The sequence below is a fragment of the Triplophysa rosa genome, linkage group LG10 (assembly GCF_024868665.1).
Source record: "Triplophysa rosa linkage group LG10, Trosa_1v2, whole genome shotgun sequence".
Lineage (NCBI taxonomy): Eukaryota > Metazoa > Chordata > Actinopteri > Cypriniformes > Nemacheilidae > Triplophysa > Triplophysa rosa.
The window spans coordinates 24,302,291-24,329,509 of NC_079899.1; the positions used below are offsets into that span (position 1 = coordinate 24,302,291).

General features: G+C 39.2%; 3 protein-coding genes across 5 annotated transcripts; 2 read left to right on the plus strand and 1 right to left on the minus strand.

The window, feature by feature from the left end:
- Positions 1-274: 274 nt before the first annotated feature.
- On the minus strand, positions 275-1,208 carry LOC130560647 (proactivator polypeptide-like 1). 3 transcript variants are annotated; one of them, XM_057344594.1, is made up of 5 exons: positions 1,097-1,208; positions 915-967; positions 731-811; positions 474-637; positions 275-348 (listed from the first exon to the last, which is right to left on the minus strand). In XM_057344594.1, coding segments are annotated over exons 1-5 (393 nt in total). In that variant the 5' UTR covers positions 1,191-1,208; the 3' UTR covers positions 275-347. The 3 variants fall into 3 exon arrangements, with proteins under 3 accessions (XP_057200577.1, XP_057200578.1, XP_057200576.1); XM_057344595.1 differs by having other exon boundaries at positions 277-348; positions 470-637; XM_057344593.1 differs by lacking the exon at positions 275-348 and having other exon boundaries at positions 355-637.
- Positions 1,209-11,640: 10,432 nt separating this feature from the next.
- Positions 11,641-12,933, plus strand: LOC130560481 (uncharacterized). Its single transcript, XM_057344288.1, has one exon. It carries the CDS (start codon positions 11,676-11,678, stop codon positions 12,582-12,584), a length of 909 nt encoding a protein of 302 aa, XP_057200271.1. The 5' UTR covers positions 11,641-11,675; the 3' UTR covers positions 12,585-12,933.
- A 12,613-nt stretch (positions 12,934-25,546) lies between these two features.
- LOC130560454 (prosaposin-like) lies at positions 25,547-26,530 on the plus strand. Its single transcript, XM_057344223.1, has 5 exons — positions 25,547-25,617; positions 25,704-25,765; positions 25,890-25,988; positions 26,080-26,237; positions 26,396-26,530. Exons 1-5 carry the CDS (start codon positions 25,575-25,577, stop codon positions 26,475-26,477), a joined length of 444 nt encoding a protein of 147 aa, XP_057200206.1. The 5' UTR covers positions 25,547-25,574; the 3' UTR covers positions 26,478-26,530.
- Positions 26,531-27,219: the final 689 nt, after the last annotated feature.

The following is a 27,219-nucleotide window of genomic DNA, read 5'->3' on the forward strand; positions in this document are numbered from 1 at the left end:
AATTTTTACAAACAATATTTACACACAATATAAAATGTCAATTTTTATTACTGTTACAACCTGAATAAAACAAAACAACATTCTTTAAAAAAAACATTATGGACCACCATTTTGTGACTTTTTCTTATCATTTAAATGAAAATGAACAACTTTTAACCTACAATACCTCACTGACAGATGGATAAATCAGTTACGTTTTTCGCCATAGACGGCAATAATGGCTCTTGACCATAAATTTAGGTTCATTGATTTAGACTTGAAAGAAAACAGACAATTGATCTTTAATGCATATTTTTTATTTTATTTTTGATTTTTGATACAAAGAACTTCTTTGTGCGTGAATTTGACCTATGAGTAAAAATATACACAATTATTTTGTTTATGCTTTCAAAATAACACTTCTGTATTTATTTACATATAATGACAGACAGAAAATGTGACATTTGAACAGGGGAAAGAAGCTGTGTACCTACTAGCAGAGTTTAATTGCAGCACATACAGTAGGCGGGTCAGCCTTGGAAATCTCTCTGGCCAAAATGTCCACATATTTATCAACTATAAAGTTGCAGAGGGATGAAAATGGAGGAGGAAAGGGAACTGCACCGCAGACCGCATGCAAAAGTGTCTTTATTTCTGCCTATAGAATGGGAAAATATATTTATACAGTATAATACATCTTTAAACATTTACAAGCAAAAGGAAGAGTGACACAACTTGGTTTGATGCCTACCTGAGAAGACTGAGGAGTGATTTCTTTTTTCACTGTCTCCACAATCCATTTACAGACATCGCAAACATTAAAGTGCTCCTCCTGACAACACACATTAAGTACACAGATGAAACAAGATGTTAAGTGTTTGAATGCTTTTCATTTATATCATTATTTAGTCATACTGAGATGAACAGAGCCTTACAGGAGACAGCGCATCCCATTGCACATCCTGCAGTCCCAAGTCATCTGCACCGACTGTGAAGATTAAATCAAGAAAAAATATTTGTTTCATCTTACTTGAACGCTTTCATCATGTCACTTGGCATTCAGTGTCATAAAATGCCAAATAATTATTTAATTGAGATCTGGACTGTTTTTTCTTACCTGTGTACATGATCAAAGTGACAAAAAAGATGTTTCGGAGCATCTTGAATGTTGAAATGTTATCGACAATAAGGAACGTGCAGAATCTTGACATTTGTGTTTTGCATATTTCTGTGAGCACCTTCTTATAGAGCTGTGAATTAACCACAATAAATACTCACTTCCTAAAATCACGGACATGGGGGAACTTTGTTATTTGTCATAACAAGTATTTGCTATTTTAGCAATTTAACGTTAGAAATGTTATATTGTCTAAATAAATCCATAATCAATATCAAACATAACTAAAGACAATAAATTACTTTCTAGGGGAGTAACAATATTTCATTGTTAGACGAGGACTGAAATGTCTGATAACAGAAATGTGCAGCTACATTAGGAAGAATCTACACAATCTGATTGTTTTCGATGGAAGAAAACAAAATACAAGACTTAGTAGGCTACAGTTCCTCTTTCTAAACCTCTAATCATAAAAACTAAAGTGTTATTTCTGCTTTTATGAGAAACAAATTTCCACCCCTAATGTTTACTCGTCTCTTTGTCTAAATTGCATAGCATACTTGAATAGTTGTAGGACTGAAGTGTCATATAGGGTTAACACATCAATTTCAATTCTGGAATTGGATCCTTAAAGTTAGGAATTGCATACTTGATATAAAATTGTAATTTCAGTTCACATGTGCATGTGTTAACTTGTGATATGTTGATAGCTCAGTAAAAGCCCTTTTGAATGTTAACCATATTTTTACTATAGGAACCTTAACTATGATATTTGTAGTAACTTAACCAAATGTAAAGATCATATTCCAAGTACACATTGGCAAACATGAAACTCGTGAAATGCTGTGAGAATGTGACACAAAGGATTTGTTTCTTTGTAATATAATATAACTGTATTGCAAATATGACTATACTATAGTAATATAATTGCTCATTTTCTCTGTTTGGCGCAGTGAACACTGCTGTTGTGATTCCCAATGTCCTAAATCCATCTTTAAACTTACCAGGTCAGATCAATGTGAATATCATTTACACATTATCATTAGAAGTGTCATGCTGCAGTGTCTTTTAATGCTTCCCTTCTGAAAGTGACTTGTTCCTTATTTAGTTAAGCAACTGCTCAGAACACCAAAGCAACTTTGAGCATTTGTCATTAAGTTCCCCGGCAAATTTTGAAGTAATGGCATAACAAATGTCTTCAGGTTAGCTGTATTATTTATAGCTGAGAATCAATCGTGGCAGCATGTTTTTGTTTTGTTTTTTGTTAAAAAAAAAAAGTGTACCTAGATGTGAAGCATAATGAAAAGGTTATTTGTAAAAGGCGCATTAAATTAATATACTGTATAATATACCTTATACTGTAAATGTGTTTTACTGTGACAGTATTAATAAAAAAATACACAGTTGCTTTGATGCATAACTAGGGTGCAACTATTCCCCTAAAAAATAAATCATCTTATGTTGAACAAAGTAGAAAATACAGAAGATGTTATCTATCTTATTGTTGGCTCAAAAATTCTGTTTCATTAGCGTCTGCTAAATAAATAGATGTAAATGTAAAGGCCTTATTTGGATATAAAGTAAAGATTATGTCCATTTTTACTTTCTGTTTTTGTCACGACGGTGCGTGGAAGAACCCAAATGCAGGCAGGCAGAGGTGAAGGGTGAACAGAGAAGTTTATTAAATAATAAAACAAACCAAAAACCCACAAACACTATAAACAAAAGACTTATCAAAGGGCAAAGAAAAACTTCCCGCTATGGGGCAAAACAGAAATTAAAGCAAAACTAACATAACTCACTTAAGATACAAACGTAGGGAGAGACAAGGCAAAGACACGAGAGCACAAAGCAACACGAGCACAGGACCACGAGCACGAACATCCACATGTAATCCACCAACACAAGACAAAGAAACAAGAGGGTATATATAGGAAAGACAAACGAGGGATAATTAACACAGGGCAGGTGTGGGTAATTAGACATGAGGAAAGCAACACAAGAAACGAGAGGGGCGGGGCTAATGACAAGACATGAGAAAACACATGAGATGTCAAAAAACAAACATCTCATGGCTTTCTCACATATAACCTAAGGCTTTGCCATGACTCTGCTACAGGACCAAGAAAAACATGACAGGAAGCAGAGCCATGACAGAAGCCCCCCCTTTAATGAGCACCTCCAGGTGCTCACCAAGGGGTAGACGGACAAGACAAGGAAGACTGAGACAAAGACAAGACCAGACAAAACATGGAGAACAGAATAAGAGGCAGACAAGACAAAATTACAAAGGGACTAGGGTGAGACAATAAAAACAACAAACATGGGAGGGGGGAGGGGCCAAACCAGAGCCCATAGGGGGCAGTCCATGGGGATGGGGAGAAGTCCCAGTCCCCGGTGGCACCTGAGGGTGCGTAGTCCAAGGGGACTTAGGAGGAGTCCTGGGGGGGACAGTCCTTGACCCTGGGGGTCTCCCCGGGGCTGGATTGGCTGCCAGACTAGGGACCAGCTGGAAGGCCGGCTGGACAGGGCTTGATGCCGGCTGGAAGGCCGGCTGGACAGGGCTTGACGCCGGCTGCTGTACCGGCTGGGGCGCAGGACTGGACACTGGACTGGACATCGGACTGAACGCCGGCTGCATCGGACTGGACGCCGGCTGCACCGGACTGGACGCCGGCTGGACCACCGGACTGGACGCCGGCTGCACCGGACTGGATGCCAGCTGCACCACCGGACTGGACGCTGGCTGGACCACCGGACCGGACGCCGGCTGCACCGGACCGGATTCCGGCTGCACCGGACTGGACGCCGGCTGGATCACCGGACTGGACGCCGGCTGGATCACCGGACTGGACACATGACTGGACACAGGACTGGACACCGGACTGGACGCCGGCTGCACCGGACTGGATGCCGGCTGCACCAGACTGGACACCGCCTGCACCGGACTGGACACAAGACTGGAGACCGGGCTGGACGCCGGCTGCACCGGCCGGGTAGGAGTCCACGCTGCCTGCCGTTGCCTCTTCTTCTTCCGCCTAGCCACCCGGCTGGTGGTCGGGTGATGGAAGGAGGTATACAGAACGGCTGGCTCCGGCTGGGACTCCTCGGAGGTGGTTCCCCAGGACGCTCGCCTCCCCAGCTTGCCCACGAGACTGGTGGACGGTGGAGACGAGACTGCAGGGGCTGAGGCGGAAGGTGTGGCGTTCCCCAGGGTGAGGGTACCCACTATGCCGCCCTCCGGGATGGAAGCCAAACCGGGGCGAGAGGAGGTCAGGTGGCAGCTGGGAAAGGAGTCCTTGACTGACTCCTCTCGAAGCTGCAGCCGTTCCACTAACTGTGGGAACGGCTGATACACCATCTCCTCTCGCTCCGAAAAAGGTGGAGGGTCGTCCATCCCGGCCACCAAGTAGGCCTGGACCAACACCTCGGGAACGGAACCCCTCCGGGCTTCGACCTCCCGGGCGTAGTCCAGCAAGGGACGCTGGCGCTGAGCGGGAAATGGTCCTCCTCCAGCGTGTGACTGGGAGGCTATTGCCTCCCACCATACCGGGTTGGAGGTGCAAGACCATCGGTCGTGGGTGAATTGCTCATGGTAGCCTGCTGGGTTCAGTTTTGGTTGGTGGATTCTGTCACGACGGTGCGTGGAAGAACCCAAATGCAGGCAGGCAGAGGTGAAGGGTTAACAGAGAAGTTTATTAAATAATAAAACAAACCAAAAACCCACGAGGGGGTGTAACACACAAACACTATAAACAAAAGACTTATCAAAGGGCAAAGAAAAACTTCCCGCTATGGGGCAAAACAGAAATTAAAGCAAAACTAACATAACTCACTTAAGATACAAACGTAGGGAGAGACAAGGCAAAGACACGAGAGCACAAAGCAACACGAGCACAGGACCACGAGCACGAACATCCACATGTAATCCACCAACACAAGACAAAGAAACAAGAGGGTATATATAGGAAAGACAAACGAGGGATAATTAACACAGGGCAGGTGTGGGTAATTAGACATGAGGAAAGCAACACAAGAAACGAGAGGGGCGGGGCTAATGACAAGACATGAGAAAACACATGAGATGTCAAAAAACAAACATCTCATGGCTTTCTCACATATAACCTAAGGCTTTGCCATGACTCTGCTACAGGACCAAGAAAAACATGACAGGAAGCAGAGCCATGACAGTTTTTGTTGACCATCTGCAAGTCTGCAATCGTGTTTTGCTGCCATCTAATGCATATTAAAGAGATAAGCATCCATATGAATTCTTTTCAAGTTGTTAATAGTTCCGGTCACTATAGCACTAAGCAGAATAAACCATCAAGAACCACCAGATTTGTTTTTGGAGTTTACATTTACATTTAGTCATTAAGCAGACGCTTTCATCCAAAGTTAATACAAGTGTTTATGAATTCTTAACAATAGTAAAAGTCAAATTTTTCATTCAAACATTTGGCTGATGATCAATTGCATGAGGTGTCTTGGTTAATAATCGGTCACACTCATTTTTGTAAATGAGAGAGAGATATAACATGTTGACAAATCATTTTGGAATTAATTAGGCCTACAATCCCTTTATTTCAAGGCATGCTGTACAGTATACTGAAGAGATGCTTACTTACACAAGGTAATGCATCCCATTCGGCATGCTGCACTCTCTAGTTTTCCCTTCCGACTGAAAATAATTAAAAACAAATCTTAACATCAGCTGATACTTGACATCTTAGCAAATACTGTTATTACATTCAGTGTCATAACATGCAATGGAAATTATATTCAAAATAAAGTCACGCTAGATCACATCTGCACTAATTTAAGCTGAGCACATGATATTCGGTTTTGTTATGTTTGCTGTGAAATTGTTGGTTGTTTACTTGTCAAAACTCTTCATTTTTTTCTTGCTTTTATAAATCGTACATGAAGATCAAGGTCAGGAAAAAAACAGCAGCATATTTGTTGCACTTACTATTCCTGTACGCCATTTCTTCAACTTGTCCAAATAAATTTTGTCAAAGGTCACAAAAATGTCTCATTTAAAATTATTTTATTTTAGAATACCTTTTGTTACCTTGCTTGTGCTACTTGTCACATCGCTTTTAGATATTGTTTTTCCCTTATCGCCGAGTGATTTAGGCCTGGATTTTGTCTTTCAAAATACAAAAAAATACTAAATACAAACAGATACTAATAGTAAAAGTCTAAAATTTAATTAGATTCTATTGATTAGTGTTCACGGACACATGTGCAAATTCCCCTTCTTATAGAGCTATATTTTAATCATTTTGCTGGAATGTTTTTCTTTTTCCTTCTTTTTTTCTCTTTTGCGATGCCATTTCTTTAAATATATAATATAAATTTGAATTAATGCTCATTATTTGTGTATATGACTTGATATGTTTGTTCAGTGACATGTGGTGTGACCTTTGGTCTTGACTCAGCTGGGTGGACGCAGGGTCAGTTAAACCTCATCATGTGGTGATGATCTGCGAGTTTTAAGAGGATGTAGAGATTATATCAAAAATAAAACATCTGTTACTTATTGAAATGTGTCGGTTACACAATGATTCTTGCTTCACCCCATGGTTGCTAGTTGGGTTTGTCCATATTTCACCCAAGCATGGGTTAAAACAACACGCAACATTTTTGGAGTGTTGTTACTTTTTGTTAACAAATGGAAGCTTATTGTAAGGCGTAAAAAACACAGCACAAAGAGAAAAGGAAGATCAATGTTAATTCTGATACAGGTGATGTATCAGACTAACTGAAAACAACTTACTTATTATTAACAACGAATCACAGAATAAACTGTAAACTGAGTCTTAAAGGTTACCCTTATGAAGATTGATGTGGCTTAATAAAACTACAACGTAGAATTGGCCATATGAATGTGAAATAAAAGTTTAAACAAGTTTAAATTTTTAGGAACATTGAAAAAACAAATCCTCTCACTCAATGGACATGATTAATAAAAAATATCTTATAACAGACCATACTTCCTATACTGTAATTGTCTTACTGAAAGGTGTTGTCAGATCCACAGTGCTTTATTCCCAGCTGTCTGAAGTCCTGCGAAAATTTGAATTTGATTTCCTTAAAGAAAGTTTTCTTTATTTTCCAAATATAAAAAAGTCTATTTTTTAAACTACATTCAGTTTCTCTGATGCTTTTATGGTGATGCAGTCGTTGCACTGATTTTCCTGAAAACACTAATAAATTACATATGGTTGATAGTATATAAGATTTACTTCTGATAATGTTAAAACCAAGGGCCATTTTCAACCATTCTATTAATTTTTCTGTGGATGATGGCCACAACCTGCTCTAGGACTGTATTTGAATAATACTTTGGACATTGGTCCATGTTTTAGTTTATAAAGTGTACTTTGAGTGCAACTGTGGTAAAGTTTCAAGCACACAACTAGCTTACAACAACATTTTTCATTTGTACTGCATCATTTATACGTTTATAAAAGTACAATCATGTGGTATACTCAGTGGTCGAATAGTAAAACAATTACAAATTTTCTATATATTTTAATCATGAAATTTATCCCTTTGATGGCAAAGATGCCTTTTCAGCATCATTACTCCAGCATGCCATGTCACATAAACTGAAAATCTAATTGGGATGGTGGGGGGGGTTTGCAGAGGGGATGTGTTTCGTCATTTTCTGCAACAGAGGGGATGCCATAGTAAACAGCCGTATTTATAAAATAAAAAAATATGATAAGCTTTCTTCATGTGAAATAAACACATTTAAATATACCCTTAACTTTACACTTATATGTATACTTGACTTAAAGGTAATTTTAGGAATATTTCTGGAAAGTATAAAATATATTTCTAAGAATTACATAAAAAGTGGACTGAAAGGAAAGCCCATATTTAATTTATTATTTGCATAGTATTTTTCTTTTTTTGCAGTTTAAACGATACAACTTTAAGTAACGTTTATTTAATTCTAAACTTGTATTTATAACAAATCAATAATCTGTTGTCAATTGCCATATGGAGTTGATGTCATTTGTTGTTTTTTACAGTATACTGTTGTCTGTTGTTTTAAAGGTATCATTTGAAAATAATAGTACAGTTTAGTTAATGTTACAAAAATCATTTAAAGGAAAAAAAGGTTAAATTTGCGCTTGGAAAAACAAACAATTGTTTTTAAATGCATGTATTTTATTTTGCTTACTTTTTAATGCAAAGATGAACTCCTTTATGAGTGCTTTTGTCCTGTAAGTAAAAAGTAAACACTATTAAGAATCTTGTTTATAAATCTATAAAGCATGTATTTATTTACAATAACTGGGTCTTTAACTGGGAAAGGAAACTGTGGTAGTAGAGTTTAGTGCCACAGACAACATCTGGGTCGGCTTGGGTCTAGCCAAAATATCCACATACTTATCAACAATAAAGTTGCAGATGGCTGGAAAGGGCATATTTGTTGCATTTATTCCTGTATGGCATTTCTTCAACTTGTTCAAATAAATTTTGTCAAAGGTCACAAAAATGTCACATTCAAAATTATTTTATTTTAGAATACCTTTTGTTACCTTGCTTGTGCTACTTGTCACATCACTTTTAGATATTGTTTTTCCCTTATCGCCGAGTGATTTAGGCCTGGATTTTGTCTTTCAAAATACAAAAAATACTAAATACAAACAGATACTAATAGTAAAACTACTTATTTGCAGAGATGAATTTTCTTACAGATGGTTGCTGGGTCAGCATGTTCCAGGATAAGTTCAGCAATCATGTCACTAAAATAATTCACAATACAATGGCAGACAGCCTGTCCAATGCTTAGTTTCTCACATTTCTAAATCATATTTTCTTATTATCATTCTACAGTTCAGATAAAGAAAAGCTGCATACCACATAGAAAGACATAGTGACAAAATTTCAGAGAAACTGATTGTTAATGCATATTTTTATTGTTTTTTTTATGCATGCAAAGCTGAAATTTTACAATGTATCCTCATTCAGAGATTGTCGATGTGCTGGATCAGATGCAAACAGTAGCTGATTCTGACCTATGAGAGAGGCAGACCCAAAGAAATATTATTAAGACTTTCTTTATTTAACTCTTAAATTCTTGTAAGAGTAAAAAAATTTATAGAAACGTGCACTGTAACATGTTTTCGGTAACTTCATAGAATAAACTGGCATCAAACTTGACCATAATTAAAAAATATAAACTAATTAAAAACTGCAGGGATACTACAAAACTTGACCATGTTTACATGTTGTCTTTTGTGTATTACAGTACAGTACTGTATACATTTTCACCAAAGCACCTTTAGACTCCTGTTAGAATTAAAAACATTATATTTACAAAAACCTAAAGAGTTCGCTGGTACCTAACAGATACCAAGGCTGCTACAGATGACTTGTGGGTCTTCGTCAATTATTCCAATGATTCCGCCAGCAATTGTACTGATAATCATTTTGCAGAGAAAAGTGGGAATGGGTAGTGTACTACAGGCCATTTCCAAAAGTTGCTTAATTTCTTCCTAAGAAAAATGATAAAGCAAAATATATTGCATGTACAGTATATTGTTTAGGCATGTTTACAATGTTTCATTATGTTATTGTAATATATGTTTGTTTTATTTGTGTGGCACCCACTATTGTTGGTTGAGAAGGAACATGGTCTTTCACCCATGTCACAATGGTTGTACATATGCTGCAAAAACTGGGTCCATTCAATTCACCCCACTTTTTAGAGACCTGACGAACATACACAGATATAAGTCATGAAACAAATAAAGCAGATAATATTTAGACGTAACTGTATTGCACAGCCCCAAACAATCAGATTTTTTTATTTTATCCACATTGTTAGATACATTTTTATTTGTATGCTCGGTTTATGATCTGACAACGAAGAGGCTTATATTAGTCAATAAAACCTTGAGAACTGGATGAAGTGGTTTGGGTAAGGAATAGACTGTTTTTCCACTATATTGATTTATAGTTTTAAACATTTGTCTTCAACATATCTATAATGAACAAGCTTACATCAGCTTTAAGACTTTCAAGGTGTTCTTTTTTGACGTTCACTCTACTTGCGTTGGCTGTTAAAAATAATGAAGAAGATTAGTTAAGAAGAGTTGATCCTTATACACATCTTACTAGAAGCGTTTTTACAGATTTCAGGCCATATACAAAAAACATTTGGTAAACTTTGTAAAAACACAAGAAATCATCTAAAAAGAAGTTCAATTTTACCCGAGTAGACGCATACGAGCAAGGTGACAAGAACGATGTTGCGGAGCATCTTAGATGTTGAGCTGTAACCTGAAGAATGAAGAATCTTTCACAGTCTGGTCTTCTGTGTTCTTCAGAAGCCTCTGGACTCTTTCTTATAGGGCTTTGTATCAACCACGTGACTATTTACTTTCCAACCACAAACCACAGACAGATGATCAATGAAAAACTATTGTTAGGAAATTGTGAGAAAATGTTTTCTGAAAAAATCTTGTTTATAGTTAAATAGCTGCAAAGATCCTGAATAACAGTTCATAACAAATTATATGTACTGTATAATTCAAACATAACTTAAGACAACATGTTACTGCATTTTATTTTTATTGGTAAGCTTTCAATCTGAAAAACATTTATTCAATTTCCAGCATGCAGGGAATTTATTCTTTCTCTTATGTAGGTATGTCAAGTTTATTTATAAAGCGTTTTTTACAATTTTGTGCTGCTTCAAAGTAATTAAAACAGACAAAAATAATACATACTATAATATACAATACTATTTATGTGATTAATTTTCTGTAGGATTTTAATAATAGCTCTATTAGGTATGAATATCAAATTATAAAAAACAATTGTCTTCTGAATTGTAAACAGATGATTTTATTCACATCATAAGTAAGCATGTATGTTTTTAAAAATATAATCATATAAAATAAAATTACATAGTAAATGCTGAACAGGCAAATTCTGCACATTTTATGCAGAACGAATACAGTGTATTCAAGCTATACACCATTTTAAATCTATTTTAAGATGTATGCTGTAAATCTTGTATGTTGATAGATAGACCTTCTCATTCTGTTGAAGTGGAAACATTAATGACCTTGTTCAATTTCTACACACATCATGTATACAAGCAAATACCAGAACAAAACAGATTATCTTCCAAAAAACCAACATTGACATAAATATGTAAAGTGTTTTAACTGTTATCTAACAGTGAACAGATTTTATATTATTTAGATTTTCAGATTACTTTGTTAGGCCTATCAAGTATTAACAGAGTAAATTATAGTTGTTCTAAATGGATATGGACCATAACTTTGTTATTAAAATGCATTTGATTTCTCAAGTGTTTCTTACACAATAAGTCGTTTGTTCAACAAGATGTGGTGATGATACAACAATCTACTCAAGGATATGTTGAAATGAACTGATGATATTTAATCTCACCGTCATTCACTGTGAGACAGACAAATGATAAGGCAAGAAACAGTTTACGTGAGGCAGTGTACTTCACAGCAGCCGCAGCGGCGAGAGGGAGACCGATGGGTGCTAGAGGTCCGAGACTGGCTCACCTGACAACATGCAGGCCAGCGACCACGTTCGGATGGCCCTGGGCCATGGGGAAAGCATTCATACGCAGCAGCTAAGAACCGTCCGCCAAACCCAGAGGAGAGGAAGAAGAAGTGTGCGGCCTGACATGCAGCTATTCCCCAGCCCTTCTCTCTCCACCCGCGAAGAGAAGAAAGGGGGAAAACGGACCAATTGTGTTCAGTTCAGTAAGGGCCAGTTGGAGTTGTTCTCCTCGAGCTCAGAGAGCTCAGTGTTCTGTTCAGTGTCACCAAGCACTCACAATATGTTCTCGAATGCTTTTATGTGCAGGGGATATAAGAGTAAAGAACGCATTTTCGCATCCAGGCCACGGGCCGAGGGCGGAATGCTCCCCGAATTCAGAAAACATAAGAATAAACATTCCACTATCGCAACCAGGCAAGCAGCCGAGGGCGATATGTCCCAAACACAAAAAAGATTCTCTAAAGTGGAAAGACATGAGAAGCGCTCCCCTAGTCTCACCACTGGGGGAGTGCTCGCTCATTCGGCCAAAGCCCGCACAGCGATTGTGATGACGTCATCACTATGCGACGCCAGCGGGGCGGAAGTATACGGAGGTCTTCTCTCGGCCCGCATAGCAGACTGGCGCACATGTGCAGTTCATCCGTGGGTCTTAGCTACGATTTCATGGGGATACAGGCTTCAATTCGCAATGAAACCACCTCGGTTCAACGGGGTTTTGATGTCAGTGGCGGAGGGGGAATCGGCCCGCGTACTGACAGCCGAAATCGAAACTCTGTTAAACAAACGGGCGATCAGAGTAGTGCCCGAGGAGGAGAGCCGTCAGGGTTTTTACTCCCACTATTTTGTTATCCCAAAGAAAGGGGGCACAGCCCTCCATCCTATTCTGGACCTTCGTGTGTTAAACAAGCACCTGTGAAAGTATTCATTCAGAATGTTAACACACAAAGTACTCTGTCGATCGATTCGTCCAAACGATTGGTTTGTGACAGTCGATCTGGCAGACGCATATTTTCACATAGATATTTACCCCTCTCACAGAAAATTCCTCAGATTTGCACACCGAGGCACAGCTTACGAATTTCAAACTATTCCATTCGGGCTGTCGTTAGCCCCAAGGGTTTTTACCAAGTGTGTGGAAGCAGCTCTGTTCCCGTTGAGGAACAAGGGAATAAGAATATTGTCTTACATAGACGATTATCTCATATGCTCTTCGTCGAGAGAGCAAGCAGTGAAAGATGCGGAGATGTGTTAAATCACCTCGGCAATTTGGGGTTCAAGATCAATATGATAAAGAGCTGACTGGAGCCTTTTTAGCAGACAGATTATCTGGGGCTCAACATAGATTCCCTCTCGTACCGAGTAACACTGACAGAAGAGAGGATCGCGTCTTTCACACAATGCCTCGACCGTTTTCAGATGGGTAAAGTGGTACCGTACAGACTATGCTTACGAATGCTGGGGCTTATGGCCTCAGTGATTTGTGTAGTGCAGTTGGGACTGCTCAAAATGAGGGATTTTCAGCGCTGGATCGCGCGTTTGCGTCTGTGCTCTCGGCGGCATTTGGGCCGGCCGGTGGGAATCACTCACGCGTGCGTCAGAGCACTCAGGCACTGGAAAAGCCCCGTGACGTTCAGGACGGGGATTCCTTTAGGGGCGGTGTCATCGAGAGTTACTATGACAACGGACAAGTCATTGCTGGGGTGGGGAGCGACTTTAATGGGCAGGTCGGTGAACGGCTTGTGGCCTCCGCAGCTGACTCACAAACATATAAATTATTTGGTGTTGATGGCAGTATGGTTAGTGCTGAAACATTTTCTGGGCTTCATCAAAAGCCAGCATGTTCTGGTGAAAACAGACAATACCACAGTGGTGGCATACATCAATCGACAGGGAGGCACACGCTCTCTACAGTTGCATCAGTTGGCAGAGAGACTAATTGTATGGGCCGATACAAGGCTTTTATCCCTCAGAGCGACTCGCGTTCCGGGGATTTTAAACAGGGGAGCGGACTTGCTGTCCAGGGGAAATCCCTTATACGGGGAGTGGAGACTCCACCCCCAGGTAGTGTCCCAAATATGGCAGAGATGCGTTCAGGCTGCCGTAGATCTATTCGCCTCACAAGAAAATGCTCAATGCCCTCTGTATTTCTCGCTAACGGATGGAAATGCACCGCTGAGTGTGGATGCCTTAGCCCACGCATGGCCAGACGTACTTCTGTATGCTTTCCCTCCGCTGAGTCTAATTTCCCCCACTCTAGCCAGGGTGAGGGAGCAAGGTCTATCGTTAATACTGATAGCTCCGCACTGGCCGTCCAAACCGTGGGTGGCAGAGATAATTCAACTGTTAGCAGGTCAACCGTGGCCCCTCCCTCTACGGAGGGACCTTCTGTCGCAGGCAGGGGGAGAAATGTACCATCCTCACCCAGACAAGATAGCCCTTTCGGCTTGGCCCATGAGGGGTGGAATTTGAATGCGGCTGGTCTGCCGTCATACACACTATTCAGAGTGCTCACTTTATAGCAATAAATGGCGAGTCTTTGAGGAGTGGTGTGAGCGGAGTCATATAGTCCCTTTTCAGTGTGCTGTAAGAGATATTTTGTGCTTCCTACAGGATCTGCTAGATAAAGAGAGAGCTTTCTCTACCATTAAAGTGTATTTAGCAGCTATTGGAGAATGGAGGAGGGTGAAAAGCTGCCAGTTTACCCATGTTTGTCACCTTTCATAGGGAGAGTGAGGGGAACGGATCGGAATCTGAAGGGTTCATGTCCCACCGGTCCCCAGTGCCATCTGCGCGACTGCAGAACTTTGTTTATTAAAATGCATTTGATTTCTCAAGAGTTTCTTGTTTCTTACACAATAAGTCTAGCATGTCTTGTCTCAGCTGAACAGACGCAGATGTTTGTTCAACGTGTGGTGATGACATAGAGATTAATTGATGTTAATCTCACCATCATTCACTGTGAGACAGACATAGCCTATGACAATGCAAAAAAACAGTTAACGTGAGGCAGTGTGGTTTAACTGTCTACCTGTAGCTGCCCACAGTTTATCTTTAGATCTTTAGCCAACCTGTGACTTTCTAAGGTTCATCCAATTTTTTTGTTTTTCATGTCCTTCTAAACCCATATAATTTTCTTTTAGCATTGAATATTTGAACTGATCCCCTTTCCATGCAATACTGATAAATGAGTAGCTACTGAATTTGACACATCATCTCTGATTTGTCAGAAGTAAAATTTCTCTACTTTGCAAACGTTCCTTTTTATAACATTTAAGGGGCCATTCACATTTCGCGTCTAAACCCACGTGCAAAACGCGGGCCGCGCTGCTTTCTCCTTTCTTCAAAAGCACCAGGGGGGTTTGCGCACTCCTTGCGTCTGCCGTTGCTAAGCAACCATGGGATGCAGCAAAAATATTGTCATATCGATGCGGTGCTGACGCGCCTAGAAATAATCTCTCTATTTTAGCGCTTGCGCGAGTCTACATTTAAATTAACGAACTTGCGCGCGCAAAAGATGCGACTTGTGAATGGTCCCTCAAGCACGTCAAAAATGCCTTGTAATCTTAATCAGGGGCGGATTTAGTGATTTGGGGGCCCTAGGCAAATCCATGTATGGGGGCCCCAACTATGCACCATTTTACTTTACTGCAACCCTTATTTTTCTTCCTCCTCAAAGCACACAACTTTTCACCCCCAGTCAAAGTGACAGGGGAAAACTAAGCTTAATAAACAACATTTAGATACTGACTAATTAAAAAATATATAATAATGAATTCCCAAATGAAAAACATGGGATAAGTGTCTTAACAAAACACTTATATTAAAGTTCTAAAAAATTTTGATGAAATGAAAACTAATAAGTTATATAAAGAATTAAATTTATTCAATCAAACAGAAAAGTTGAAAATATTTATATAAGCCTTTTTTATAAGACTTTTTCGCCCATAAGTAATACTAATGGTCCATATCACAGTATAACTTGCTTTATTATGTGTAATGTGATGCTGCGCCACTGGGGGGCGCGAGTGAGTAATTGGATGAAGAAGGACGGTGAGAAGAAGTGAGAATAAAGTGAAAAGTGTTAGCTGTACAAATGGTTGCGTGTTTTGTAAAGGGATTAAAAACACTACAGTGTGTACAGTATGAATCGTTAGCACTGTACTGACGTTATTATATTATGTCTTTATGTGCCCATCGGTCTGCGCAGCGGAGTCAAACAACCTTTGAACTACCCCTCTCCCTCTTTGTTTGACAGATGTTTTGGTCATCAGTCATTATAACTGTTGTCGGTGTTCATGGAGAAATACTCACTGGCACATTATCATTGCTCGTGGCCGGGAGAGTGCTGTGTCTGGCGGGAGAGAGATGTGCTACTGCTGTAGGAGCAGCGGTGGAGTTTGTGTGGGGAAAAGCAGAGACTTTGGCAACAATCTTTTGTAAATCGTCTTTTTTCCTCTCCGCTGGTTTAGCTGCGTTCTTTGTTGTTTTATTTCCCTGCGACTTTTACTTCGTTTGGCAGCTAATGTACCACACAATGACACTCTCGCTGGGGGCAGTTCTACTAATTCCGCCGCTGCGTTAACTTTCTCTAGCTGGTGTCGAACTCGTCTCGCGCATATACTGTCATGGTTCTGCCCCACCTTGTCTTGCTTTTCTTGACCTAGTGGCAGAACCATGATAGAACCTCTTGTTTTATGTGGAGACAGACAGTTTTGGCATTCCATATACTCCCTCTCTCCGGTGTGGCGTCTCTGTTCCCGCCCTTTCGTCTCGTTATTGCTTGTTAATTAGTTAATGTCCCGCACCTGTTCCCTTCTTGATTTAGTCCCCTTTATATAGTCCTCTTGTTTCATTGTCCTGTGCTGGTTCATTGTCGTTTGTCTGGTGAGTGTCTGTGCTTTGTTAGTCTAGTTCAGTTTAGTTATTTGTATACTATGTCAAGTGTTAATTTTAGTCTTCTGTAGATGTAGTCAGTTTTAGTCCTGTCCTGTCGTGTTTTCGTATTCCCATGTTTTGTTATGTTCCCCCACATGGGTCTTTGTTTTGTATTTATATTTTATTAGATGTCTTGTTAACCCCTTATCCGCTGTCTGCGTCTGGGTCCTCTGTACTGTGTCCTTGTTCCCTCACCAGTCGTGACATATACGGTGCTAATGGAAGGTCCACTCTAATCTATAATGGGGGGAGTGCCTTCGTACAGATGTAATAACGTAAAACGTTAACAGGGATATCCCGACTATTTTAATGATTACTTGGGGCTCTACGTGGCAGCTGACATGGCTTATTGGTTAAGTCCACCCCTTGCTTTTGGGGGCCCCTGTTAGCTCGGGGCCCCAGGCGATTGCCTACCTTTGCCTAATGGTAAGTCTGCCCCTGATCTTAATTATTATAATTATGTTATACTTTATTTCAGTTTTTCAGAAGCTTGCATTGAAAACATATTTGTTACCTGATTTTTATTTAAAAAAGTGTTGGTAACACTTTAGGCTACAATAAAGTTTCATTTGTTAACATAAACTCCATATGAGAGTGAGTGAGCGAGAGATCGTGCGCACACCTGCGTGTTTGCGGTAATGTGACAGAAAAGCCAGTGATTATAAATGAATTATTTCTCGTATTCTATCTTCAGCAGTAAAAAACATCACGCAAACTTTTGAAAGAGTAGGTCTAACAAAACCATATTTATTATTAGTTGTAAGCAGCATGAAGAGGAAAACGAACCAGCGGGCTATCAGTGTTTATTAATGCATTTTGTTTTTCTATTTAGTTATTTTATTTATTCGATTTCTGTATATATATTTCTTGTTTTTGAAATGCTTTGTTTATTGAAACGAAACTGCACATGTTTCCATTAACAGTGAAGTTTGACATTATAAACGTCAGATCAAGAGCAGGGTGCTGTGTGAGGTGATGGCCTGTAGGCTACACTATAACCTGTTGTTTAAACTTGGCGAAGTCATATGGAACTGTAATGCGGTCAGCAGATCTGGAACACCTTCATAGGTGTGCATTTAACTGAAAGTTAATGAATACCAATAGAACGTTTTTCAACAAATCAGATTGAAGCATTGAACAGCCCGGTGGTATAACAAATATGAGTAAATGCTGAATAAGTTGTGCTTTGGTGCATTTTTTCATGTTAACTGATGTTTACGAATAGAACCTCACTGCAACTTGTACAAAGCATAGAAACACGAAAAGTATCTTGTCAACATATAAACTCCAGGTTAAGGTAGGTCTCTTGGGTTATGGATTGGGTTTAGACAGGAAGCAGGACCAAGAAAAATATGTTTATATAGTAAAAATCGCCCAAGAGGTTTCGCCGCAAGTTATTAAGGTAAAGCAGGTGAAAGTAATGCAGTTTAAATAGTTAAATTAATTTATTACAATATGTACACGTAAATCTACAAACCACTTTTGCCAGCTTGTGAACTAAGAGAGAGAGAGAGATGTACCTTACAGTTGTTTAATCAGATGACTTATTTGAAGACCGAAAAATCACTTTAAAAATTGTGACACATCTCTTCATGCAGGTGGTAAAACAGGAAGTGACGTGCAAAATGCAAAACCTCTCAGAAATAATCAGTCTTGGTGAAATAAATGACCGTTAAGTAAAGAATTACAACACGAATTATGAAATAGTCGAAATATAAACAATAACTAAATGAAACTAATCAAAAGTTACCGAGATAAACAATCATCAGCTCAAATGTGTGCCTAGGCGTAACTACCATTACAACCCGATAGAGGGCTGTCTCTGGCAATTTTTGAAGTATGTTGAGCATGTTAAACCCACATTATTGAAGTAGAAGCACTTTCTAGAAGTGCAATGACCCTTTAAAAGCTATGTCACCCAGACATACTTGTGCATTATCTGCAAAACTCCAAGCTCCATATTCCAAGCCGTGTCTTATTTTCTGAGTAGGACATTTTCCGTGTATGTTTGAAATGCTGTTTCTGCTTATTTTGAGTTTCACTCTTACTAAAATGTTTGCCATCACATTTTGATATATTCAATTTTGACTTATATTCAATTATTCTATAATTAAGAATACTTTATTTTATGGCATAATTTAACAAATAAAATAAAAGCTATACAAAATAATGGAAACGCGGTTTTTAAAAGGTTTGTAGGATTGGACGGGATGGCGCCATCTAGTAGTTCGTAATATTTACAGCAGGTGTTGAGGATGCAAGAGGAAAGCAGGGCTGTATACAGTATATAGCCGTCTTTCGGATGAGATGTTAAATCGAGGTCCTGACTCCCTGTGGTCATTAAAGATCCCATGGCACTTCTCGTAAAGAGTAGGGGTGTAACCCCGGTGTCCTGGCCAGAATCCCACCACTGGCCCTTGTCAATCATGGCCTCCTAATAATCCCCACGCTCTGAATTGGCTCTATCTCTCCTCTCCACCTACAGCTAGTGTTTGGTGAGCGCACTGGCGCTGTTGTACTAGTGGCTGCCGTCGCATCATCAAGGTGGATGCTGCACACTGGTGGTGGTTGAGGAGAGACCCCCCCTCATATGATTGTAAAGCGCTTTGGGTGTACAGCAATACACAATAAGCGCAATATAAATGCCTCAAATATTGTTCACAAATCTGTCTAAATCTGTGTTAGTGAGCACTTCTCCTTTGCCGAGAGAATCCATCCACCTCACAGGTGTGGCATAGCATGATTATTGCACAGGTGTGCCTTAGGCTGGCCACAATAAAAGGCCACTCTAAAATGTGCAGTTTTACTGTATTGGGGGGTCCGGGGGGATCTGGGTCCGAAAACCAGTCAGTATCTGGTGTGACCACCATTTGCCTCACGCAGTGCAACACATCTCCTTCGCATAGAGTTGATCAGGTTGTTGATTGTGGGCTGTGGAATGTTGGTCCACTCCTCTTCAATGGCTGGGTTAGGGTTATGGCTCACCCACACGACGCCATACACGTTGTCTGCCATCTGCCTTGTACAGTGAAAACCGGGATTCATGCGTGAAGAGAACACCTCTCGAAAGTGCCAGACGCCATCGAATGTGAGCCGTTGCCCACTCAAGTCGGTTACGACGACAAACTGCAGTCAGGTCGAGACCCCGATGAGGACGACGAGCATGCAGATGAGCTTCCCCGAGACGGTTTCTGACAGTTTGTGCAGAAATTCTTTGGTTATGCAAACCGATTGTTGCAGCAGCTGTCCGGGTGGCTGGTCTCAGACAATCTTGGAGGTGAAGATGCTGGACGTGGAGGTCCTGGGCTGGTGTGGTTACAAGTGGTCTACGGTTGTGAGGCCGGTTGGATGTACTGCCAAAATCTCTGAAACGCCTTTGGAGACGGCTTATGGTAGAGAAATGAACATTCAATTCACAGGCAACAGCTCTGGTGGACATTGTGCATGCCAATTGCACGCTCCCTTAAAACGACATCTGTGGCATTGTGCTGTGTGATAAAACTGCACATTTTAGAGTGGCCTTTTATTGTGGCCAGCCTAAGGCACACCTGTGCAATAATCATGCTGTCTAATCAGCATCTTGATATGCCACACCTGTGAGGTGGATGGATTATCAAGGCAAAGGAGAAGTGCTCACTAACACAGATTTGTGAACAATATTTGAGAGAAATAGGCCTTTTGTGTACATAGAAAAAGTCTTAGATCTTTGAGTTCAGCTCATGAAAAATGGGGGCAAAAACAAAAGTGTTGCGTTTATAATTTTGGTCAGTGTATTTATTTTTATCTTTTATGCATATTCATTTTTCCCCATTTCCTGTGATTGTCTATACTGTATTTGTTTTTCATTCTGAGCTTCTGAAACCACAACAAGTTGCTTGTCTGTGTGTGCACAATTGGCAAATAAAGCTCATTCTGATTCTGTTTCTGATTCATAGCTCTTAATATTATACAAGATATAACGACGCAACAACATTTCAATGTACCATACTATATACTAGATGTGCTTACACAGTGCTCTTGGCTTATTCCATGTCCCTTTAAATACATGTTGACATCTCTACTGTAGCATTTTTATGTTATGGACACATGACGTTATGGGAAGGCATATGAGACAACACATGAATGAGACATAAGTCACAAAACAATTCAATGCAAAATTGCTCTTATATCAATCTTAAACCTTAAATATCGCTATTGTTTAAATATTTGATGACAGTGGTCCTGACAGAAATAAGATGATGAAGTTTAAGGGAAACTTTCAGGGCTTTCTCAAGCTAACATAATAAGTGACATCAACCTGACATAAATCGATGGTTCATAGCTTGTGTAATAGTCAATGAACCCCAGCACTTTTGTCCATAGTGGAGTTTTGTAAATTGGATCTGGATCACCTGAGGAGAGAGTTCTGAAAATGTGGTAGTGGGAGAAACTTGACGGATAAATTAAATCAACTTTTGAATTGATTTTCAGACTGACACATTTCACAATTGCATTGCAGTGCTCCTAATACATTTTATATAATTATTTATTAGAAGTGCCTGCACTCATTGTTGGCATTTAAATCTTACCTTAAATGAAGTGTTCATAATCATGTCAAAATTGTATTTTTAAAGTCGGTTTTCTTATTTGAAAATATTTGCTACAGTTTACAAAAAACTGAAGACACAGAAATACTTCATTTTTTATGCATATTTATTTATTTTTTAATGCATGCAAAGCTTTGTTTGTTTTTCTCCTCGTTCAGAGATTGTTGATGCGCTCGATCAGATGCAACAAAGAGCTGGTTCTGACCTAGGAGTGAAGCAGACCAAAGAAAATGTTATTATTACTCTCCTTGTTTATTATTTACATTAGCGGTAAATAAACCTTCATAGAAAACTACACTATAAAAATACTTTTGGTAAAGTTAAGGTATACAATATCAGCTGTGATTGTTAGAACTTTAAAAACAAACAAATGACAACCAAACATGACTATTTCAACAAGATAATCAGTTGCTATGGATCACTCAAAGACTTTTTTAAGATGTATTGCACCCTTAAAAAATGTACTCTTGTTGAAGAACACTTGGACAATACTAAAAACACAACTTTACAATATTTGACAGTAAAATCAAATGGTTGTTTTTTTTTAATATTTTTTCGCCGTTGCATTTTTGAACTCTTTTTCTGTTCCAATGACAAACATTTGCAGGCACGGATTTTCTTACAGACAGTGTTTGCGTCAGCAGTCTTGATTATTTGAGCCATCTTGGTCACATGCTTATCCAAAAGGGACTTGCAGGCAGATTTGAAAAGAGGCAATTGATCACAGGCGATATAGAAAAGTTTCTCAATTTTGTCCTAGAAAATGATCTGTAAAAATGTAAAAATCTTTACACATACTGTACACATATGTATATGTAAATATATCATACCAATTCATTTTTTCATTTGTATATATTTACTTGATCTGTGTGGCACCTACCTGTGTTGTATCAGGAATGATGAATTTTTTCACCTTTTCAACAAGTTTTTTGCATGGCGAGCGAACACTTATCTCCAGCCTTTGCAACTCCTGAAAAATACATCAAATTTGCACAGATAAGAATCGGACAGAAAATAGATAAAGCACATCATCTTCGACCACTGCACCACTAACACTTGTCTCTATCGTAATATAGGCTTACAGAAACCTCTTTAAATTGGATTTCAGTGGAGTCCACTTCATCTGCACGGGCTGTTGAAAGCAATAAATAAAAATGGTTATTAAAATACGGTCTTTCAAACTGCATCTTAATGAAAACACTTATTCGAAATATGTATTTGACTAAAATCAAATATGAAGTCATTTTATAATCACAGCAGTGCAGGTTCACCTGCAGAGAATATGAGCAAGGTGACAAGAAAGACAATCTGGAGCATCTTGGATGATGACCTGTAACCAGCCGATAAAGAATCTTTTATAGTCTGATCTTCTGTGTTCCTCAGAAGCCTGTGGTCCATCTCTTACAGGGCTTTGTACAAACCACAGTATTTCTTTCCAACCACAGACCATTTGAAAAAAATATTGTAGAAGAATTCTGAGATAAAGTACTATATTTTTGTCATAACTTTCTATGCTTGTTCATAGCTTTCATTGGCATCAGCAGTGTTAACGAATATTTTTTAACACGTCACATCAAATTGTACAGTCGTGGCCAAAAGTTTTGAGAATGACACAAATATTAATTTTCACAAAGTCTGCTGCCTCAGTTTTTATTATGGCATAATACTCCAGAATGTTATGAAGAGTGATCAGATGAATTTAATTTTATTGTGAAGTACCTCTTTGCCATGAAAATGAACTTAGTCAAAAAAAAACATCTACATTCCATTTCAACCCTGCCACAAAAAGACCAGCTGACATCATGTCAGTGATTGACGAGGACAAGGCTGGAGATCACTCTGTGATGCTGATTGAATTAGAATAACAGACTGGAAGCTTTAAAAGGAGGGTGGTGCTGGAAATCATCGGTCTTCTTCTGTTAACCATGGTTACCTGCAAGGAAACACGTGCAGTCATTGCGGTGCACAAAAAAAGGATTCACAGGCAAGGCTATTGCTGCTAGTGCACCTACATCAACCATTTATCGGATCATCAGAAACTTCGAGAAGAGATGTTCAATTGTTGTGAAGAAGGCTTCAGGGCGCCCAAGAAAGTCCAGCAAGCGCCAGGATGGTCTTGTACAGTTGATTCAGCTGCGAGATCGGGGCACCACCAGTGCAGAGCTCGCTCAGGAATGGCAGCAGGCAGGTGTGAGTGCATCTTTTTGAGGATGGCCTGGTGTCAAGAAGGGCAGCAAAGAAGCCACTTCTCTCTGGGAAAAACATCAGGAACAGACTGATATTCTGCAAAAGGTACAGGGATTGGACTGCTGAGGACTGGGGTAAAGTCATTTTCCGGGATGAATCCCCTTTCCCATTGTTTGGGGCATCCGGAAAAAAGATTGTCCGGAGAAGAAAAGGTGAGCGCTACAATCAGTCCTGTGTCATGCCAACAGTAAAGCATCCTGAGACCATTCATGTGTGAGACCGTACAATTCTGCCGAAGAACACAGCCATGAACAAAGAATGGTACAAAAACATCCTCAGAGAGCAACTTCTCCCAACCATCCAAGAGCAGTTTGGTGATGAACGATGCCTTTTCCAGCGTAATGGAGCACCTTGCCATAAGGCAAAAGTAATAACTAAGTGGCTCGGACCAAAACATCAACATTTTGGGTCCATGGCCGGGAAACTCCCCAGACCTTAATCCCATAGAGAACTTGAGGTCAATCCTCAAGCAAAACAAAAACCTACAAATTCTGGCAAACTCCAAGCATTGATTATGCAAGAATGGGCTGCCATCAGTGAGGATGTGCCCAGAAGTTGATTGACAGCACGCCCGGGCCAATTGCAGAGGTCTTGAGAAAGAAGGGTCAACACTGCAAATATTGAGTCTTTGCGTAAACTTAATGTAATTGTCAATAAAAGCCTTTGACACTTATGAAATGCTTGTAATTATACTTCAGTATACCATAGTAACATCTGACAAAAACATATAAACATCACTGTTAATTAATATTTGTGTCATTCTCAAAACTTTTGGCCACGACTGTATATAGACCTAATACATATAATGTAAATATAAGTGAAGACAATGCGTTTTATGGCAGTTAACTGTTAATTCTTTGGTAGGCAAGAACTCAAAATATAAACTCAGAAAACATCACGAGGGAGAATCTACACAAACAATGGTTCCTTTTATAAGAATAAATGAAATCAGAGAATAAACCTGCTGACTTCTGTTTGTTATATAAAGGTGACTTTGGAAATGCCTTTAAACATATCACAATGGCTTCGTTTAAATCTTGATGTTCAAATGCTGTTATGCATTGCTTTGATCGTTTTAACCTTGTTACCCAACGCTGTTCATGCGCCTGGATAAGGTTTAGTAACCGTAAACATGCGTAGATGTAATACCATTACGATCCGATAGAGGGCAACCTCTGACAGTTTTAGCTTTGAACCTCAAGTAACATTACTGGACTGTTAACGTAAAGGCAAGGGTTTGGTCAGCTTGAGATTAAGATTTACCTACATAACTGCCCACAAATCATCCTTACTGTGTTATTCTATGTTTAGAAACAGATATTATTTATTTTGAGTAGTGTATTTTGTATTTAACGACTACACACGTCCATGGGAATTTACATCAAAGACTGTTCTTGTATGATATTCAGTGTACTCATTATGCATGCAGTCTGTAACATCGATTGACTACTTTGTGTGCATTTACAGGGAAAACCCTACCATGTTAAACATCTACACTAGGACTGTTCGATTCTGAATTTTTTGGAGTCGATTCCAATTCCTGGTTTGGGAATCGAAAGAATTGATTCAAAGAATCGATTCCGAGCTGCTGTTTTCGAGTCCTACTCAATTCCCTGTTTTACCACAGATTTTTATTTGTTATTAAAAAATGTAGCCTACTAATGTACTTTTCTAAGCTGTCACTTTTTACATTTATTAATTGTTTGTTTCAGTGCAGTTTTTTTGTCCAGAAAAAAACTACGACTTCCAACTTACAGCATCAATCAAAGTGATAAATGCACAATCACAGCAAAATGCAAAAGCAGAAATAGCATCTAAAGTAGGCTAGTCAAAAATATATATTTTTAACAAATATTAATTATTCATATTACAGGTACCCATGTTCATTTCACATTTACATTTTTATGCATTTGGCTGACGCTTTTATGCAAAGCGACTTACATTGCATTATATTATACATTTGTATCTGATGTGTTCACGAGGCCAACAAAGTTAGCAGTGATGTTTTGTCTGTGGTTTGTGGTTGGAAAGAAAGAAAGAATCATTGCGGTTGATACAAAGCCTTATAAGAAAGAGCCCAGAGGCTTCTGAAGGATCAGACTGTGAAAGATTCTTCAGGTCACAGCTCATCATCTAAGATGCTCCGCAACGTCTTTCTTGTCACTTTGCTCATATGTTCAGGTAATATCAACACTTTCTTTCAGTAAGATTGTCAAAGTGTATGAAGGATCATCTATTGTTAACTCTTTTTATTCTTTATTTTACAGTCTGTGCAGTTCACTGGGAGATTCGTGAAGTGGAGTCCTCTGAGGATGTCGATGAGATGCCTGTAAGTTTCTCCTGCTCGTGAAATGTTTGTTGAAAGTTTCATGTATGGCGTTAATGCAGATCTGTTCTGCAAACCCTGAGATTCAAGATTTTTGTCATTTGTGCGTGTTTGATATGTTTGTCAGGCTGACAAAATGACAAAACAGAAGCTGCCTGGCGTTTGTTGGGCGTGTACTTGGGTCATGAAAAAGGTGAAAAAAATGATCTCCCCGAATTCAACCCAGGTAAGTGTCATGATGTCATGCTTCTCACGTTAAACCTTTTACACCTTAAAAATACATAATAATAGTGTACAAATTATGCAATTTCCCTTAGGAAGAAATTAAACAAGATCTTTATGCCGTCTGTGAGAAAATTGGCTTTTTGAAACGCTTATGCAAGAGTTTTGTTAATATGTATTTGGGCACTTTGGTGGAGGATCTCAGCACCACCGATGGTCCAAAAACTATCTGCATCAACGTTGGAGTCTGCAAGTGAGTTTCAGCAAAATAGACAACATTTCCGGTGTGAATTCTTATAATCTATTGCCTGCATGGTGTTATCTGCAAAAAGTTACTGTATGTTTCATTCTTTGACTGGTCATATTTACTACTGTTGTCTAGTCTTAACTGTGTTTTCATTGTTGTTACAGGTCAACATCATCATTCTCAAAGAAGTTCATTCCTTCATCTGATCCAGAATTTGACAATTTCCTAATGAGTACAGATTACTAGCAGCATTTACTAAATCTACATGTATACGTGTACATGTAATAAAATATATCTATTGAACAAACAATCATCTGTGCTTCATTAATGCAAATGTCATTTCTTTTCAATTAACCTAAGTTTGCTATATCTGAAGATAAATAATACTAAAGAATAATACTAAAGTATTTTCATATAACACAAATGGCACACAGCATGCAAGCTTAAAATGATACCGACTCGCTGCTAAATTTCACTTTTGTCGGTTGTTTTCACGCATTGAGATTTAAGACCAAGGCTCTAAATCAATAAAGTTTTTCAACAGTATTTTATTTCCCCCTAATAATAATAAGAGCCCTTTAATAATGTTCAGAATATACTGTATGTGTGCATTTATGAAATGAAAACTAAGCTAGTTCTTCATTAACTTTAGTAGTGAGTCCTTACCAAACCACATGGGACATTCTGAGAAATCTGAGTATTTGGACCAACAATAAGTGTTTCAAGTCACTTCTAACACAAACACACATGTTGGGTTTCTGTATTTTTGGGGGACTTTTCATACTGCATAAACTCTATATTCTATCCCCTAACCCAAGGTGCGCAGATGGCACTAGGGACGGGGGGACATGGCCCCCTCATATTCATAGTGACCCGATCCGTCCCCCTCGCTGTCCCTATGAAAGGCGACAAACATCGGTAAAACTGAGGATTAATCAGGGTTTCCGCTATGTACATTAGCCTAAGTAGTGTCGGACAGGCCCGCCGC

Bases quoted from the DNA above. Each gene is read 5' to 3' on its own strand.
- LOC130560647 (XM_057344594.1), bottom strand. From the start codon at position 1,190: ATGTCAAGATTCTGCACGTTCCTTATTGTCGATAACATTTCAACATTC. The intron at 812-914 runs GTAAGGCTCTGT...GTGTGTTGTCAG, and splicing joins AATGGGATGCGCTGTCTCCT to GAGGAGCACTTTAATGTTTG. The intron at 638-730 runs GTAGGCATCAAA...CCCATTCTATAG, and splicing joins TCACTCCTCAGTCTTCTCAG to GCAGAAATAAAGACACTTTT.
- LOC130560454 (XM_057344223.1), top strand. From the start codon at position 25,575: ATGCTCCGCAACGTCTTTCTTGTCACTTTGCTCATATGTTCAG. The intron at 25,989-26,079 runs GTAAGTGTCATG...AATTTCCCTTAG, and splicing joins TCTCCCCGAATTCAACCCAG to GAAGAAATTAAACAAGATCT. The intron at 26,238-26,395 runs GTGAGTTTCAGC...TTGTTGTTACAG, and splicing joins ATCAACGTTGGAGTCTGCAA to GTCAACATCATCATTCTCAA.
- LOC130560481 (XM_057344288.1), top strand. From the start codon at position 11,676: ATGCAGGCCAGCGACCACGTTCGGATGGCCCTGGGCCATGGGGAAAGC.